The sequence below is a fragment of the Saimiri boliviensis genome, chromosome 19 (assembly GCF_048565385.1).
Source record: "Saimiri boliviensis isolate mSaiBol1 chromosome 19, mSaiBol1.pri, whole genome shotgun sequence".
Taxonomy (NCBI): Eukaryota; Metazoa; Chordata; class Mammalia; order Primates; family Cebidae; genus Saimiri; species Saimiri boliviensis.
The window spans coordinates 9,600,671-9,619,512 of record NC_133467.1 but is presented as its reverse complement, the minus strand read 5'-3'; the positions used below and the strand labels follow the sequence as shown (position 1 = coordinate 9,619,512).

The following is an 18,842-nucleotide window of genomic DNA, read 5'->3' as shown; positions in this document are numbered from 1 at the left end:
CTTTTTTTTTTTTTTTTTTGGAGACAGAGTCTTGCTCTGTCACCAGGCTGGAATGTAGTAGTGTGATCTTGGCTCACTGTAACCTCTGTCTCCCAGGTTCCAGCAATTCGTCTGCCTCAGCCTCCCAAGTAGCTGGGACTGCAGGTGTGTGGCACCATGCCCAGCTAATTTTTGTGTTTTTAACTAAGACAGGGTTTTACCATGTTGGCCAGGATGGTCTCCATCTCTTGATCTTGTGATCTGCCTGCCTTGGCCTCCCAAGTGCTGGGATTACAAGCATGAGCCACCACACCCGGCCTCATGCTTTTATTTTGTTGATCATTGGCTGTGCAGTGTAAGTGAATTAGTTTAGTTTAATACTACAGAACTGTAAAAGAGGAGTAGAAGGAAAAATTCATGGGACTAGCATCACAAATGCCAAGGAAGGAGTAAGTTCCAAAAGAAAATGAATCTTTAACAGCATCATGCTACTACTGAGACGCCAAATAAGATACGGTTTGAAAGTGTCCATTAGATTGAACAACACAGAAGTCACTGGTGAATTTGGCCTTAGCAGTTTCATGAGAATGTTGGGGCAAATGTTAGACAGTAGGCTAAGGAGTGACTTGGAGGTGAAGAAGTAGAAATAGCAAAAGAACATAATTGTAGCTAGAGGAGATCACAAGATCAAGGGAAAGAGTTGTATTTATGAGTGTGTGTATTAGACCTCCTTAGAAAAACAAAAGGCCAAGTCAGTAGTATTTAATGTTTCTTAGATTGTACATGAAAAGAAGAAATCTTTCACAATAATACAAATACCAGGGCAAAAATTATTCTGTAATAATGACATGTGAAATTATTCTTGACTCTTTCCCCATAATAATTCTAAAAAGCTTTTGATTCCTCAAAAACTGCTTTGTTTTTTTGATCAAGGTTTGCCTTCCTTAAAAAAATAGTCTAATATTTAAACATTTTAATTGTGGTAAAATGCATATAACTTAGTTTGTCTTCTTAACCATTTTTTTTTTCTTTTTTATTGTACTTTAGGTTCTGGGGTACATGTGCAGATCATGCAGGATTGTTGCATAGTTACATACATGACAAGGTGGTTTGCTGTCTCCATCCCACTGTCACCTACATCTGGCATTTCTCCCCATGTTCTCTCTCCCCTACCTCCCCACTCCCCACTATCCCTCTCCTAGCCCCCCACAACAGACCCCAGGATGTGTTGCTCCCCTCCCTGTGTCCATGTGTTCTCATTGTTCAACACCCACCTATGAGTGAGAACATGCAGTGTTTGATTTTCTGTTCTTGTGTCAGTTTGCTGAGAATGATGGTTTCCAGATTCATCCATGTCTCTAAAAAGGACATGAACTCATTGTTTTTTATGGCTGCATAGTATTCCATGGTGTATATGTGCCACATTTTCCTTGTCCAGTCTGTCATCAATGGGCATTTGAGTTGGTTCCAGGTCTTTGCTATTGTAAACAGTGCCGCTGTGAACATACGTATGCATGTGTCTTTGTAATAGAATGATTTGTAATCCTTTGGGTATATACCCAGTAATGGGATTGCTCGGTCAAATGAAATACCAATTTCTGTATCCTTGAGGAATCACCACAATGATTGAACTAATTTACACTCCCACCAACAGTGTAAAAGTGTTCCTATTTCTCCACATCCTCTTCCAGCATCTGTTGTCTCCAGATTTTTTAATGATTGCCATAGATGATACCTCAATGTGGTTTTGATTTGCATTTCTCTAGTGACCAGTGATGATGAGCATTTTTTCATATGTTTGTTGGCCTCATATATGCCTTCTTTTGAAAAGTGTCTGTTCATATCTTTCGCCACTTTTGAATGGGGTTGTTTGTTTTTCTCTTGTAAATCCATTTTAATTCTTTGTAGATTCTGGATATTAGCCCTTTGTCAGATGGGTAGATAACAAAATTTATTTCCCATTCTGTTGGTTGCTGATTCACTGTACTGATTGTTTCTTTTGCTGTGCGGAAGCTCTGGAGTTTAATTATATCCCATTTGTCTATTTTGGCTTTTGTTGCCAATGCTTTTGGTGTCTTAGTCATGAAGTCCTTGCCTACGCCTATGCTCTGAATGGTTTTGCCTGAGTTTTCTTCTAGGGTTTTTATGGTGTTAGGTCTTATGTTTAAGTCCTTAATCCATCTGGAGTTAATTTTAGTGTAAGGTGTCAGGAAGGAATCCAGTTTCTGCTTTCTGCACATGGCTAGCCAGTTTTCCCAACACCATTTATTAAACAGGGAATCCTTTCCCCATTGCCTGTTTTTGTCAGGTTTATCAAAGATCCGATGGTTGTAGATGTGTGGCATTGCCTCTGAGGCAGCAAAAAGCTGCAGTATTTATTAGTATATTTTTATTGTATATATCTTTATGTCTAACACACAAGTAAGCCGTGTAATCTGTTTTTTTAACTATCAAAATATTTTCCTATTCTAGAATTGCTTTTTAAAGTTAAATCTGAAATATAATCATTAAAATTACCCATACACTCTTCCTATTCCCACCACCAACTTAAAAAAATAAAAGATTTCTAGTATTCTGAATTGATCAAATTTTAATTCTGAACTTTGTCAAAACTTCTGTCAAAAGTTTTTATGTTTAGGCTGGGCATGGTGGCTCATACCTGCAATCCCAGCACTTTGGGAGGCCGAGGCAGGCAGATCACAAGGTCAGGAGATCAAGACCATCCTGGCCAACATGGTGAAACCCCATCTCTACTAAAAAATACAAAAATTAGCTGGGCATGTTGGTGCATGCCTGTAGTCCCAGCTACTTGGGAGGCTGAGGAAGGAGAATTGCTTGAACCCAGGAGGCAGAGTTTGCAGTGAGCTGAGATTGTGCCACTGCACTGCAGCCTGGTGCCTAGCAACAGAGCGAGACTCTGTCTTAAAAAAAGTTTTTATGTTTAATACTTACATGAAATTAGTATAGTCAACATATATGTAATTAGTATAATCAGCTTGCAAATTTTTATCTCAGAGGGGGAAACAGGAAAATAAAATTTTAACAATTTTGCTTAAGTTGTTTAATTGTTCTTTTACCATTTTAGCTATGTATGAGATTTTTTTCAAAATCTAGGACTGATGGCTGTCTCTCATTTGCATAACTGATTTTCCAAATTAACTATGGAAAACGTATAATTTTAATTTTACTTTTAACAAATAACACCCCCCCAAAGGGGCTCTAAGATCAAAGGCATTTTTCCTTAGTATTTCCTCATTGTGGATTTGATAAATTTTCACCAAGTTTATCAGTATCCTAACTTAAAATTACTCATCAGCCAAATCCAATTTGATATTATTCAGGCATGTCACTAAAATGAGAAGAACAAAGCTTTGAGCCAGAGTGGTCTGAAGTTGAATTCTGGTTCTATTCATGCACCAGCTTTGTTACCTAGATTGGTAAATTAGCCTTTTTGTGTTTGTTTTCTAATATGGAGTTTATAATAGTTGCTTTATTATAGAGATTAAAGGAGATAGCATTTATTCAGTCCTTTGCACTCAGTGGATGCTCAGTGAATGATTCTGTTATCCTCAATAACAGTTTAAGTGGTTCATAATATTTAAACCTTAACTCATTTCTTAGCTATAGAGAATACAAAAGTGAGTTTTTAATATAATGTTGTAAACATTTCTACATCATGCACTTCCTTTTAAAACTTTAATATTTTTCACACTCTATAAAACTATTTTTTTTTTTTTGAGACAGAATCTTGCTCTATCACCAGGCTGGAGTTCAGTGGTGCAGTCTCGGCTCACTGCAGCCTCCGCCTCTTGGGTTCAAGCGCTTCTTCCGCCTCAGCCTTCCGAGTAGCTGGGACCACAGGCATGTGCCACCATGCCTGGCTAATTTTTTTGTATTTTTAGTAGAGACTGGGTTTCACCATGTTGGCCAGGATGGTCTCCATCTCTTGACCTTGTGATCCACCTGCCTCGGTCTCCCAAAGTACTGGGATTACAGGCGTGAGCCATCGCTCCAGGCTAAAACTATTTTAAATATTACATTAATGTAAAACATTGTTTTGCCAGAAGGGACCACAGTTTATTCAGTTCTGTGGGTTGTAAGTCATGATTTATAAATATCCAAGAACATATTTTACTTTGTTCAATTTCTAGAATTAAATATTGAACTGGAATATTTTAGATTTCTTTCCTTGTTTCTGAATCTACAACTTTATTTTTCCTAAATAGGAGATAAGTTTTTTTTGAATTTTTAAAATTCTAATTGAAAGTTTAGTCCATTTTAATGAATTATTTTTTAATTTAAGTCAGATGATTTTTTTGTCTCTAAAAGCTTGAGTGGCAGTTTATCACAACCAGTGACAGATTTCTTTGCTCCTTCTCCACTCCCACTGCTTCTCTTGACTGGCATTTGGGGGAAATTTTTTTTTAAACCTTGGGTGGCATTTTTTTCTTAAAGATATATACTGATTTTTATCTAATATTGAGTTATATAGAAATGAAATTTGTTTAATTCAGATTAATATTAATGCTAATTGTTCATGGATAAATAGAGTACTCAGAGTACCTGTGTGACTGAGTTAGGTCCTTTAGTGAGTGTTGGTTCTGTTAACCGACTTGCTTTGTAGCTCTGATAAACATAAAACAATTACAAAGATTTAGTGTTTGAACATACATGAAATAATTTGCGAGAAGCATTTGATAAAAGACAGCTTTTTTTGCTTACATATAAAAGTAATACTTTATTTTAAATGAACTTTATTTCATTTGATTTTGTAAAATAATTTAAAGTCAAGATGGTGGTGGTTGTCCTTCTATTGGGAAAAGTATGAACTCCAGACTCAAACCCAAAGAGATTTAAATACCTTCCACCATTTACTGTGTAATCTTGGGCAAGTATCTTAAAATGTTGGACCTTGGTTTCTACATCTGAGAAGTGGTCATTATATAACAGCTAATATTTATTGAACATGTACTGTGTGCCCTATGTAGTGCTAAACATTTTAGATGCATTGCTTAATTTGTAAGGTAACTTTATAAGGTTAACACTACTTTACCTTATTTCACAGGTAAGGAGCCGAGATACAGAAAAGTAGGCAACTTGATCAAGGTTGCAAAACCAAATTCAGGGTGTAAAAATTTAGGGAATTAAATTCAGGGAGATGGCGTATGTAAAGCAGGGTCAGACTTGAGTGTTCAGTAAGTCATTATGTGTTACTATCGATGCTGTCATAAAGGAAACCAGAGTACATCCAGCTGTGAGCTGCAGATTATGTCCTGCTTCAACATCTGTTTCTCAAAACTCATTCCAAAATTCAAGAGTGAAATTTTAAGATTATAAACCAGTTGAGGATAATGGACCATGTCTTGTAATTTTTTAAATATTTCATAGCTTCATATGCATTTGAGCAAATATGCATTTAATATGTACTTACTGTGATTGTTATGAATTTCTTTTTAAAAGACAAATGTGAATATATTTATAAATTTTAAAAATGACCATTATCTAAAATACATTTTCCCCAAGGGCTAATTCTTTATTCCACCATTCTTTTAAAGGGTCACCATTGAAGGGCAGTTTTAGGACTTTCATTCAAAAAGCCTTTTGTCTTCATACTGGTATATGAAAAAAAGAATGAGAAAAATTTAGGGGAGGCTGACCTCTCAAGAATTTTTGTGTGGGGAATTACTAAGGCATTTTTCTCCATTTTATTTTTTATGTATTTTCAACAAGGCTTCGTTCTAGTGAGTAAAAGTTTGCAGTTTTTTGTGCCAGGCCACATTCCATTCTCTCATATTCAGAGCTCATAGGAAGTAATGAAGTCTAATTTCAACCCCAAGTTGACTGCTTTTTAGTAAAGGTTATCTGGTCCATTCTGGGATCAGTTTACCTCTAACCATTCTTTCAAAATAACAAATTTTATCACATATCACATAGTATATATCCTGGTTTTAAAAAGTAACATGTATAGTTTTTCTTCTGATTATAAAAGTAGTATGTCTCTGAATGAAAATGAGATCCCAGTAAACCTTTCTTCCTTAGAATACAATTCTGTGACGTTTTGTGAAATATTTAAATTTAGAACAAATTACTTCTTTCTTAGAACCTTAAAAATCCTGTGCTTCTTAATTTGTTTGCAAGCAGCAGTTGAAAAGTTGGAAGAGATGGCCAAATGGACAAGAATGAGATATTTTTCTTCCTTCATTATCTCCCTGTGTCTGGTCAAGATTTGTTTCTTTCTTGTGCTCTTTAGAACCGAGAGGCTTTGGGCTTCTCTGAATCTTTGTCTTTTTGTTCACAGTTGTATCCTGGGGCCCAGAACAGTGTTTGCCTCGTTGTAGGTCTCAAATAGTTTTTGAGTGAGAGAGTAAAGGGTCCCTTGTTCTGGTCTGGGCATCTTTAGTACGTATTTTATCTTTTTATTTACTCATCAAATACATTGTAAGGGTTGGACATTATTCACTGGAGTTTTTCTCATCCTCTGGGGTCTAATACAGTATGTTAAACTTACTAGCTTCTTAATATAGAATATCTTGTTTTATCTAATTGTCTCACCCTCTTTTATGGACAGTTCAGATTATTCCTAAAGCCATAAAAAGTAATTGGTATAAATTATTCCACATGGCTGATAGTTTGTTTTCACTTGGGTTACCAAGTTAGGACGCACTAGTTTGGATGTTTCCCATTGCCTTTCTAAAGGATTGGTTTAACTTGTCTAGATAACTTTGTCTTCATGTTTTAAGCACATTTTGTATGGACCCTTCTCCATATGTATTATCCCTCAGGGCTTTTCTGGGGGGTTAAAAGATTTTTGTTTTTTATTTTAAAATTATTTGTTGGGAGAAAAACTTTTCCCATGAAATAGTATTCTTATGAAGATCGTTGTATATTCTTAAAGATGTTTTGTATGTGCCCTCTCCAAGGGGCCTTTAAAAATTTTACTATGTCCTGAAAAACTGTTTATAAAAGCACTCCTACAAGTATAATAAAGGCCAGATAGTCTAAAGATATAATTAAGATTATTGTGATCAGTTAATTATCAAGTTTGACAGATTCAGGTATTGGCAATGACATGAAGACCCAGAGACAGCGTTGTAATTAAAAGCCACTAGGAATTTAAAAATTAATTGAGGTGACCTGATGTCTTATTAATTATATCAATATTTACTTATTTTATGGCTTGAAACTACAGATTGGAAACTACAGTTTCCAATTTACAATGGTTTGATTTAGGATTTTTCAACTCTATGATGGTGCAAAGCATTTAGTACAATCCTTGATTTAGTATGGGGTTACCCTCCAATAAACTCATCATAAATTGAAAATATTGTAAGTCAAAAATGCACTTCTGCTTAGGATGTTTTCAGTTTACAATGGGTTTATCCTGGCATAGCCCCATTATAAGTCAAGGAGCATCTGTATTAGATGATGATGATGGTTGTCACTGTTATAATTGACGTATACTGTATAGTGCTTGCTGTATTCCCTACGCTGTTGTAATGACTTTTCTTATAGTAACTCATTGAATTCTTGCAGTAGAAGAATTCAATGTCCCCTATGAAGTAGGGACAGTTATCCTTATTTAATAGATAAGAAGATAAATCACATAGAAGTTAGGTAACTCACACAACTAGACAAAACTCACACAGCTAGGACAGACAGTACTCAGAGCTACTGCACTGTACCAAAACAACACACTGGTTTACTTTCCCAAAAGAAGAACAAGTATTCATGCTGCAAGGATGAAAAAATATTTAGTGTAAGGAAATGAGAATTAGTACTTTACTACTAGAAAGAAAAACAAGTTCTTCCCTTCTTTATTTTTATGGCCAGGTGCTGTGGCTCACACCTATAATCCCAGAACTTTGGGAGCCTGATCCCTTGAACCCAGGAGTTTGAGACCAGCCTGGGCAACATAGGGAGACCTCATCTCTATCAAAATAATGTTTTAAAATACTAAACAGACTTAGTGGTGCATGCCCGTAGTCCCAGCTACTTGGGAGTCTTGAGGTAGAACGACCGCTTGGGCCCAAGAGGTTGGAGCTGCAATGAGCCCTGATTGCAGCAGTGCACTCCAGCCTGGGCAACAGAGTGACACCTTGTCTCAAAAATAAATAAATAAATAAATTTAAAAAGTTGTTTGATTTCTGTTTCTGTCATTTGTTATTTTTTGTTGTTGTTGTAAATCAGTGTTATTTTCAACAATTTACGTAATCTATTTTTCATACAACTGTAGACTGATAGTTCAAGCAATGTTATTTGAAGTTTGTCAGAATCTTTTATTAGGATATATTTTAAGTGTCTAAGAGTTTCATCAGTTGTCTGTTTGGACTGGTTGAACATTTCTGTGATAAATAAATACTCAAGCTTTGTCTGCAGCTTAAAAGATAATGAAGTATAAATACACATCACATTTCTATCTGCTTTTTGAGAAATCTGTATTATTGTAACTTAAAATGTGAACTATAACTTCACATGTAAGAATGCTTATAGTTGATTAATTGATGTTATAAGTATCAAATAAGCAAAAACATTTTAATAAGTTGACCGTTGAATTAAGTTCATGGTTTTATAATTTTTAATTGATTTTTGAAAATATTATAAACCTTTAAACTTATTAAATAATAAGTTATCTCTCATGGTATGGGTATGTTTTGGGAGAAAATTTACGGTGTTGGTTTTTTCTGAAATCATTTATTCTCCCCCTTTGTTTTTATTTTATTTGTTAGGATTTTGGCCCCAAACAGTAATTATCAAGATGTTGAGACCCTCTATAACTTCCTAATCAAGTATGAGGTATGGGAAATATTTTAAAGTATTTATCACATTTCTACTTTAAACAAGTTTTAATGTAAATAAACAAAGTAGAAGTTCTGAAACATAATGGAATGCTATTTAATTGATACTTGCTTTAAATTCTTGAATGCCATAAAAGTTTGTGACATTGACATATTTTTTTCTCCCTTTTAAAAAACTGTATATTTAAGGTGTACAGCATGATGTTTTGATATGCTATATACAGTGAAATGGTTTCTGTAGGTAAATTAACATATCCATCATCTTAGAGTTACCCCTTTTTGTGTGTGTGACAAGAGACCTAAAATGTACTCTTTTAGCAAAAATTGTGAATATAATACAATCTTCTTTGCTATAGTCCTCATGTTGTATCATCTTTAGGCTTGTTCATCCTGCATATCTGCAACTTCCTATCCTGTGACCTATATCTATCCATTTCCTCCTCTCCTCTCTGCCAGTGACATACTCAATTTCTTCTTTCATTCCCTAAGTATAAATATAACAGAGTCCTAAGATGACACACTTTCTCCAATGCGAAATTGTTTCTCATCAGGGGTGCTACTGGCAATTTGGACAGGTCAGTTCTTCATTGTGTGGAACACTGCAGGATGTTGAACATCCCTATACCTCAGATACTAAATGCCTATAGCTATCCCAGTTGTTGTGACAGCCAGAAGTATTTCATCTCCCCACCCAACTCACATACCCAGAATACCTCAGAAAGGAAGAACTCCTGGTTGAGAACCACTTACTACTGGAAAGGAAAGCTATAATTTAGTTTCCTCTATAGTGGCAGCACAAACCCTGAGGTTAGAACTGTAACGAGGCTTCAATGTATTTTGTAAATTAACCTGCATGTATTTCTTATCATTCCCGAACCGAAGAGGGTATTCTGTTGATTGTCAGTTTCTAGTTGCTTAGTGTTCTGTGTACATGTTTCCTGTAATATTCCTACTTTTCAGTTTTGTGTGTATATGTGTTTAATTTTTAAAACATTCTAAATGAAGGAATGTGGCATATATTCAGGTCTCACATTTCTTATGAAGTCAGATTCCTTTAAATATATTTCTTCACTTTTATTCCTGGTTAGCTCTTTATTTAACTTTCTGTGTGCTACATTTTCTGTTAAAAACCAGTGATTAAGAACACAGAATCTGAGGTCAAATTACCTGTGCTGAAATGCTGGTTCTTCTACTTATTAATTGTATGATCTAGGAAGAGTTATTTAATTTTGCTTCTCTCAATTTCTTCATTTGTAAAATGAGAGTAATAATAGTAGATAAATTATTTGTATTCTGCAAAGATTAAATAATGTAATGTATGTAAAGTGCTCCAAACAGTACCAAGCACAGAGTGAGTGTTTGTTAAGTGTTAACTAGTCTTGGCCAGGCTCAGTGGCTCCTGCCTGTAATCCTAGCACTTTGGGAGGCCGAGGCCAGTGGATCACTTGAACCCAGGAGTTCAAAACCAATCTGGGCAACACAGTGAGACCCCATCTCTCCAAAAAAAAAAAAAAAAAAAAAAAAAAGTGGTCCCAGCTCCTTGGGAGGCTGAAGTGAGATTATTTGAGCCCGGGAGGTCAAGGCCACAGTGAGCCATGTTCACACCATTGCACTCCAGCCTGGTTGATAGCGCACGACCGTGTCTCAAAAAAAAGGAGGAGGGGGATAGTTAACTAGTTTTATTTAAGCAATGAATGGTGTTTACATGTGCTTTTTAAGAGTCTGCCTTAATTTGCTTGGGTACTGTGGCTAACATCTATAATCCCAACACGTTGAAAAGCCAAGGCATGTAGATCACTTTAAATGTCAGGAGTTTGACACCAGTCTGGCCAACATGGTGAAACCCTATCTCTACTAAAAGTATAAAAATTAGCAGGGAGTGGTGGCACTGGTCTGCAGAAGGCTGAGGCAGAAGGATAAGGCAGAAGAATTGCTTGAACCTGGAAGGCAGAGGTTGTAGTAAGCCGAGATTGCACCACTGCACTACAGCCTGGGCGACAAAGTGAGACTGTCTTAAAAAAATAAAAATAAGCTGGGCGTGGTGGCTCATGCCTGTAATCCCAGCACTTTGGAAGGCTGAGGCAGGTGGATCATGAGGTCAGGAGTTTGAGACCAGCCTGGCCAACATAGTGAAACCCTATCTCTACTAAAAATACAGTGAGGCAGACATGGTGGCAGATGCCTATAATCCCAGCTACTGAGGAGCCTGAGGCAGGAGAATCGCTTGAACCTGGGAGGTAGAGGTTGCAGTAAACCAAGGTGGCACCACTGCACTCCAGCGCAGGCAACAGTGCGAGACTCCATTTCAATAAATAAATAAAAATAAGAGTCAGCCTTAAATCTTTATCACCATGTTATATGATTATTAAGAGGACTTTCCCTTTTGAGATGATTCATGTAATTATTTCATCTTACTCTCTGAATTTCAAATCAAAACATTAAGTCTAAAAAATATGTTTGTAGAATTGGGCATGGTGGCTGTAATCCCAGCAACTCAGGAGGCTGAGGTAGGAGGATCACTTGAGGCCAGGTGTTCAAGGCTGTAGTGAGCCATGATCATGCCACTGCACTCCAGACTGGGTGACAGAGCAAGACTCTAGCTCTAATATATATATATATATATAAATGATAGGACAGTTTTAAAATCATGTACCCTGGAAAAATCTGGGGCATAGTTTTTTTTCAATTTAGTACCTTCTATTGCTAGGAGTGTTAGAAGAAAGTACTAACGTATTATTTATAAGAATATGTGGATCTGTTGCTTGATGATATCTTGTGATATAAAGAAACAAGAAAACATTTTAAAAATTAAAAAGAATATGTGGATCTAAGAATCAGATATGTATGTGTGTATATATGTGTATATACATATGTGTGTATATATATGTGTATATGTGTATATATACATATATACATATGTGTGTATATATGTGTATGTGTATATATACATATACATATGTGTATAGATGTATATATGTGCATATATACATATATATGTGTATATATATATACATATATACATACACTGAGACTCTGTGTCTGAGATATATATGTGTATATATATATATACATATATATGTATGTTTTAGACATATATATGTATATATATATATATATACACACATATATATCTCAGACACAGAGTCTCAGTGTGTTACCAGACTAGGTTGCAGTGGCTGTTCGCAGGCAGAGTCAGGTCAAACTACATCCTTGAACTCCTCGGCTCAAGCAATCTTCCTGCCTCAGCCTCCCAAGTAGCTGGGACTATAGGTGGATACCATCATGCCTGGCTGATTCACAGATTTTTAAAAATCATTCCTCTTGAATTACTTTTCTTATACCAGTTACTACACTGGAGATATTTGTCTGTACCAGTTACTACACTGAAGATAATATAAAAAACGGTGGTAGGATTGTCTAAATCTTTTAAGGAATTTGGCTATTTTTATACTTCTCCTTTGTCTTTTATACTTGAATTTTTTAGAATTAAAAATAATTAAGCCATTTCTAATATCTGGTTTTCATTTCAAGTAGTACAGTTAAAAAGTAATGATACCCATTTCACAGTTCATTTTATAGTCACAACTCTAATGTTTGTCGACAGTGGCATCTTTTAGCCATTTTTTTCCCCTGGAAATTAAAATTACTCGTTTAAGCATGGAGATGATATTTAATAATGTAATTTAAAATGTCTTGCCGGGCGCGGTGGCTCAAGCCTATAATCCCAGCACTTTGGCAGGCTGAGGCGGGTGGATCACAAGGTCAAGAGATCGAGACCATCCTGGTCAATATGGTGAAACCCCGTCTCTACTAAAAATACAAAAAAATTAGCTGGGCATGGTGGCACGTGCCTGTAATCCCAGCTACTCAGGAGGCTGAGGCAGGAGAATTGCTTGAACCCAGGAGGCGGAGGTTGCGGTCAGCCGAGATTGCGCCATAGCACTCCAGCCTGGGTAACAAAAGTGAAACTCCGTCTCAAATAAAATAAAATAAAATAAAATAAAATAAAATAAAATAAAATAAAATAAAATAAAATAAAATAAAATAAAATAAAATAAAATAAAATAAAATAAAATAAAATAAAATAAAATAAAATAAAATAAAATAAAATAAAATAAAATAAAATAAAATAAAATAAAATAAAATAAAATAAAATAAAATAAAATAAAATAAAATAAAATAAAATAAAATAAAATAAAATAAAATAAAATAAAATAAAATAAAATAAAATAAAATAAAATAAAATAAAATAAAATAAAATAAAATAAAATAAAATAAAATAAAATAAAATAAAATAAAATAAAATAAAATAAAATAAAATAAAATAAAATAAAATAAAATAAAATAAAATAAAATAAAATAAAATAAAATAAAATAAAATAAAATAAAATAAAATAAAATAAAATAAAATAAAATAAAATAAAATAAAATAAAATAAAATAAAATAAAATAAAATAAAATAAAATAAAATAAAATAAAATAAAATAAAATAAAATAAAATAAAATAAAATAAAATAAAATAAAATAAAATAAAATAAAATAAAATAAAATAAAATAAAATAAAATAAAATAAAATAAAATAAAATAAAATAAAATAAAATAAAATAAAATAAAATAAAATAAAATAAAATAAAATAAAATAAAATAAAATAAAATAAAATAAAATAAAATAAAATAAAATAAAATAAAATAAAATAAAATAAAATAAAATAAAATAAAATAAAATAAAATAAAATAAAATAAAATAAAATAAAATAAAATAAAATAAAATAAAATAAAATAAAATAAAATAAAATAAAATAAAATAAAATAAAATAAAATAAAATAAAATAAAATAAAATAAAATAAAATAAAATAAAATAAAATAAAATAAAATAAAATAAAATAAAATAAAATAAAATAAAATAAAATAAAATAAAATAAAATAAAATAAAATAAAATAAAATAAAATAAAATAAAATAAAATAAAATAAAATAAAATAAAATAAAATAAAATAAAATAAAATAAAATAAAATAAAATAAAATAAAATAAAATAAAATAAAATAAAATAAAATAAAATAAAATAAAATAAAATAAAATAAAATAAAATAAAATAAAATAAAATAAAATAAAATAAAATAAAATAAAATAAAATAAAATAAAATAAAATAAAATAAAATAAAATAAAATAAAATAAAATAAAATAAAATAAAATAAAATAAAATAAAATAAAATAAAATAAAATAAAATAAAATAAAATAAAATAAAATAAAATAAAATAAAATAAAATAAAATAAAATAAAATAAAATAAAATAAAATAAAATAAAATAAAATAAAATAAAATAAAATAAAATAAAATAAAATAAAATAAAATAAAATAAAATAAAATAAAATAAAATAAAATAAAATAAAATAAAATAAAATAAAATAAAATAAAATAAAATAAAATAAAATAAAATAAAATAAAATAAAATAAAATAAAATAAAATAAAATAAAATAAAATAAAATAAAATAAAATAAAATAAAATAAAATAAAATAAAATAAAATAAAATAAAATAAAATAAAATAAAATAAAATAAAATAAAATAAAATAAAATAAAATAAAATAAAATAAAATAAAATAAAATAAAATAAAATAAAATAAAATAAAATAAAATAAAATAAAATAAAATAAAATAAAATAAAATAAAATAAAATAAAATAAAATAAAATAAAATAAAATAAAATAAAATAAAATAAAATAAAATAAAATAAAATAAAATAAAATAAAATAAAATAAAATAAAATAAAATAAAATAAAATAAAATAAAATAAAATAAAATAAAATAAAATAAAATAAAATAAAATAAAATAAAATAAAATAAAATAAAATAAAATAAAATAAAATAAAATAAAATAAAATAAAATAAAATAAAATAAAATAAAATATAAAATGTCTTGATATGGGTAAGTGAAAATGACTTCCTAGTCAAAATTAATGAATATGGTGAAACAAGATACTTTAGAACATCCTGAATCTGTGCTTCAGTTTTTCTTTATTGGTAAAATGACTACCTACTTTGTAAATTATCTACTATAACCTGGAATTATGTCACCTTTATACTCCCAGCTGTGTTCTTGGATAAATGTCTAAATGGTTGCTTTTACAACTAAAGATAAATCTAGATACTTAAAAAAAATTATAATAAAAGCTTAATATAAATTATTTTATATTCATATTATGACAGATTGAAAGTCAGTTCTTCAGCTGATTTTTCTCAACAATTGATAGAAAATGGATCCTTCCTTTCATCCTCTGATCAAATAGCTGCAGTGTGTTGACATTTGGTGCCTTTGTTTTGATACATTGTAGGTACTGGAATGTGAGGCTACAGTAAACATATCAAAGGCCCTTAGGAGAAGGTAGAACATGTAAAGAAGGAAGAAGTGGACTGGTTGATAGTTTAAATGTATATTTTAGAACACTTTTAGAAGATTCTTTTAATAAAAATTTTGGTAAATTATGTACCAATTTCATATAATCATTAAATATAATAACCAATATTATATAATTAAATAATACTAAATACATAAATATAAACTAATTTTAAGCAAAATATCCATATTATATTTATTTAAGTATTTGAAAACTATATATATGTGTGTGTATATAAATATATAGTTTTTTTTGTCAGGCTGGAGTGCAGTGTCATGATCTTGGCTCACTGCAACCTCCATCTCCTGGGTTCAAGTGATTCTCCAGCCTCAGACTCCTGAGTAGCTGGGACTAAAGGTGCACTCCACCACACCCGGCTAGTTTTTTTTTTTTTTTTTTTTTTTTTTTTTTTTTTTTTTAGTAGAGACGGGATTTCACCATGTTGGCCAGGATGGTCTCCATCTCTTGACCTTATGATCTGCCTACCTGGGCCTCCCAAAATGCTGGATTAGAGACAACGAGCCACCGCGCCCGGCCAATTTTTCTTTTTTAAAATAGAGACAGGGTATCAGTATGTTGCTCAGAAAGGTCTTAAACTCCTGGGCTCAAATGATCCTCCCACCTTGACCTTCCAAAGCGCTGGGATTACAGTCATGAGCCATTGCACCTGGCCAAAAACTGTATTTTTAAACTTTCAGTGAATGAACTATTTTCTACACAAATATGGTAAACTTCCAATGAAAACATTGAAGAAGGTTATGGAATTTTTGCCAGTAAGCAATACAATGAACTCTACAGAAGATTTTTATGATATAAATCTTTAAATTAGTGGTAGTTAAATCAGGGTGGTATCATTTTTCCCCACCAAAAAATGCATGCCAGCTAGTAACATAGAAATATTTTTTAAAGCAAATTGAATATAATTAGTCTTATTGTTTCCTTTTACTAATTCTAAATTTCTGAAAATTTAGGCAATGTGCTATTTGCTATCTGATTAAAGTAATTTTTCTCTGCAAGTTTTCAGGTTTTTCCTTGCATATAAATAGGTATATTGCCTAAATCAATAGTAAGCTTCAAGAAATTGCCAGGCGCGGTGGCTCAAGCCTGTAATCCCAGCACTTTGGGAGGCCGAGGCGGGTGGATCACAATGTCGAGAGATCGAGACCAACCTGGTCAACATGGTGAAACCCCGTCTCTACTAAAAATACAAAAAAAAAATTAGCTGGGCATGGTGGCACGTGCCTATAATCCCAGCTACTCAGGAGGCTGAGGCAGGAGAATTGCCTGAACCCAGGAGGCGGAGGTTGCGGTGAGCCGAGATCGCGCCATTGCACTTCAGCCTGGGTAACAAGAGCGAAACTCTGTCTCAAAAAAACAAAAAAACAAAAAACAAAAAAACAAAAACAAACAAACAAAAAAGAAATAAAAGAGTCCTTCACTGTGTCTTCCATATGTTTGCCACAGTTAGTTTTTATATGATGAAATATATATATTTTTTGAGACAGAGTCTTGCTCTGTTGCCCAGGCTAGGGTGCAGTGGCGTGATCTCGGCTCACTGCAGCCTCTGCCTTCTGGGTTCAAGCAGTTCTCTGCCTTAGCCTCCTGAGTAGCTGGGATTACAGGTACCCACCACCATACCCAGCTAATTTTTTTGTATTTTTAATAGAGATGGAGTTTCACCATCTTGGCCAGGCTGGTCTTGAACTCCTAACCTTGTTATCTACCCACCTTGGCCTTCCAAAGTGCTGGGATTAGAGGCGTGAGCCACTGCACTCAGCCGTATGATGAAAGATATTTATATTTATAGTATTATAAATTGTATCTCTGAATTATAATAGATAATTTATTAACTTAAACATACTGGTTTAAACATATAGACCTCGGTAATCTGAAACATACATTTCTTTAGAAAATATCTGTAAATGGAACTTTCCTAAACCGGAGATAACTGTCTGCAGTTTATAACCTTATTAGGTTTTTTTTATGTTCATTTGATCTCTTCTGTATCTAGGCCTATCTCACCTCTACTGGTTCTACTAACAGATTAAGTTATAACAGTGGGATTCACATTTTTGCACGCAGTTCCATGTTAGCATTATGGTCATTGCACTCTTATTGGTATTGTATAATCCTTTTAATGTAATAACTAGAAATGTGAAAATTCCCTCTCAGAATATGGGCTACTCTAATTTTATTGTCATCACTCATTTTGTTTAATATATATTTTTAATAACTATATCTGGGTTCTTTTCAGGTAAATAAAAATGTCAAATTTACTGCCCAGGAACTTTATGATTGTGTTTCTCAGAATGAGTATAGGTAAGTCATATCTGCATTAGACATAAACCATTGTAACAAGCTTTTCCATATACAGCAGCTCTTGGTGGTGGTGGTGGTGATGTGGTTTTTTTTCATTGTCTTTTTACTACACTGTTTTTTTTAACCTTACTAATATCAAATATTTCCTACATACAAAAGGGTCATGTGTGTGTGTTTATTGGCTATAAAGTTTAAAGTGGTTCTCAAATTTTTTGGCTTCAAGACTCTGTTACATTTTTTTAAATTATTGAAGATCCCAAAGAGAGTTTATTTATGTGGGTCATTATCTAGCTGTATTTGCTCTATTAAAACTTACAACTGAGAATTTTAAAACGTTTATTCATTCATTTTAAAAACTACATAGTAAGATAAATAACATTATGAATATATTAAAAGTGCACTGTTGTACATTTTTGCAAATCTTTTAATGACTGGCTTAATAGAAGGCAGCAGGATTCTTATAAATGCTTTTCCATTCAATCAGTTGTGATAAGCATGGCCAAGTTGCTGGAAAACTATTGGTCACTTGTGCCAGAACAAGAGTACAAAAGACAAAGCAATCTTAGCCTTACTATGAAAGTAGCTTTGACTTCTTTGACCTCACACACCCTCTGAAACAGTCTTAGATTCCCTGTGGTCCCCAGACCATGTCTTGAAGAACAACTGATGTAACAAATATCCATCTACCTACCATTCAGCTAACAAACTTGGATTTTAGCCATTTCTAGCTGTAACCTCCCTTCTATTCTCTCTCTAGGGATTGATTGTTCCTATATAGTTCTCATCTTTTCCTTTATGATTTTACCCAGTATTATTTATAACAAAAATATGTTGATTTAGTTTGCTTGTTTTTGAACTTAAATGCATCACACTATATACTTTTTTCCCAAAATAATTTGTTTTATAACTTTCATACATAACAAAAGGGCAAATATTATAAATCTAATTCTTTTTTTTTAATCTTCTTTTTTTAAAAAAAAAAATGAGACAGGGTCTCACTATGTTGCCCATGGTGGTCTTGAACTCCTGGGCTCAATCAATTCTCCTGCCCCGGCCTCCCAAAGTACAGGGATTACAGGCATGAGCCACCACACCCAGACGTAAATCCAGTTCTTATATACACAGGAAACAGTTGTGAAGCCTTTGCTGTGTACCCTCTGAGCTAAATGTGTACCCTCCAAACTCATACATTGAAACCTAATCCCCAATGTGGTAGTATCAGAAGATGGGGCCTTTGGGAATTGAATTAGTGCCTTTGTAAAAGTGACTTCAGAGCACTAGCTAATTCCTTCCCTTCTACCATGTTAGAATACATAGAAGGCACTATCTATGAAGAAGAGGACCCTCACC

At 32.1% G+C, this 18,842-nt stretch overlaps 1 protein-coding gene across 10 annotated transcripts in view; it reads left to right on the top strand.

The window, feature by feature from the left end:
* SWT1 (SWT1 RNA endoribonuclease homolog) overlaps positions 1-18,842 on the top strand; it is a 92,004-nt gene that overhangs the window by 61,539 nt on the left and 11,623 nt on the right. For 9 of the 10 annotated variants that reach the window (XM_010336019.2, XM_074389741.1, XM_074389738.1 and 6 more), the window contains 2 exons: positions 8,706-8,772; positions 17,428-17,492. In XM_010336019.2, coding sequence (XP_010334321.1) covers positions 8,706-8,772; positions 17,428-17,492 — 132 coding nt within the window. Of the gene's footprint in view, positions 1-8,705; positions 8,776-17,427; positions 17,493-18,842 lie in introns of those variants that run through there. The other variant, XR_012514999.1, reaches the window with a different exon arrangement.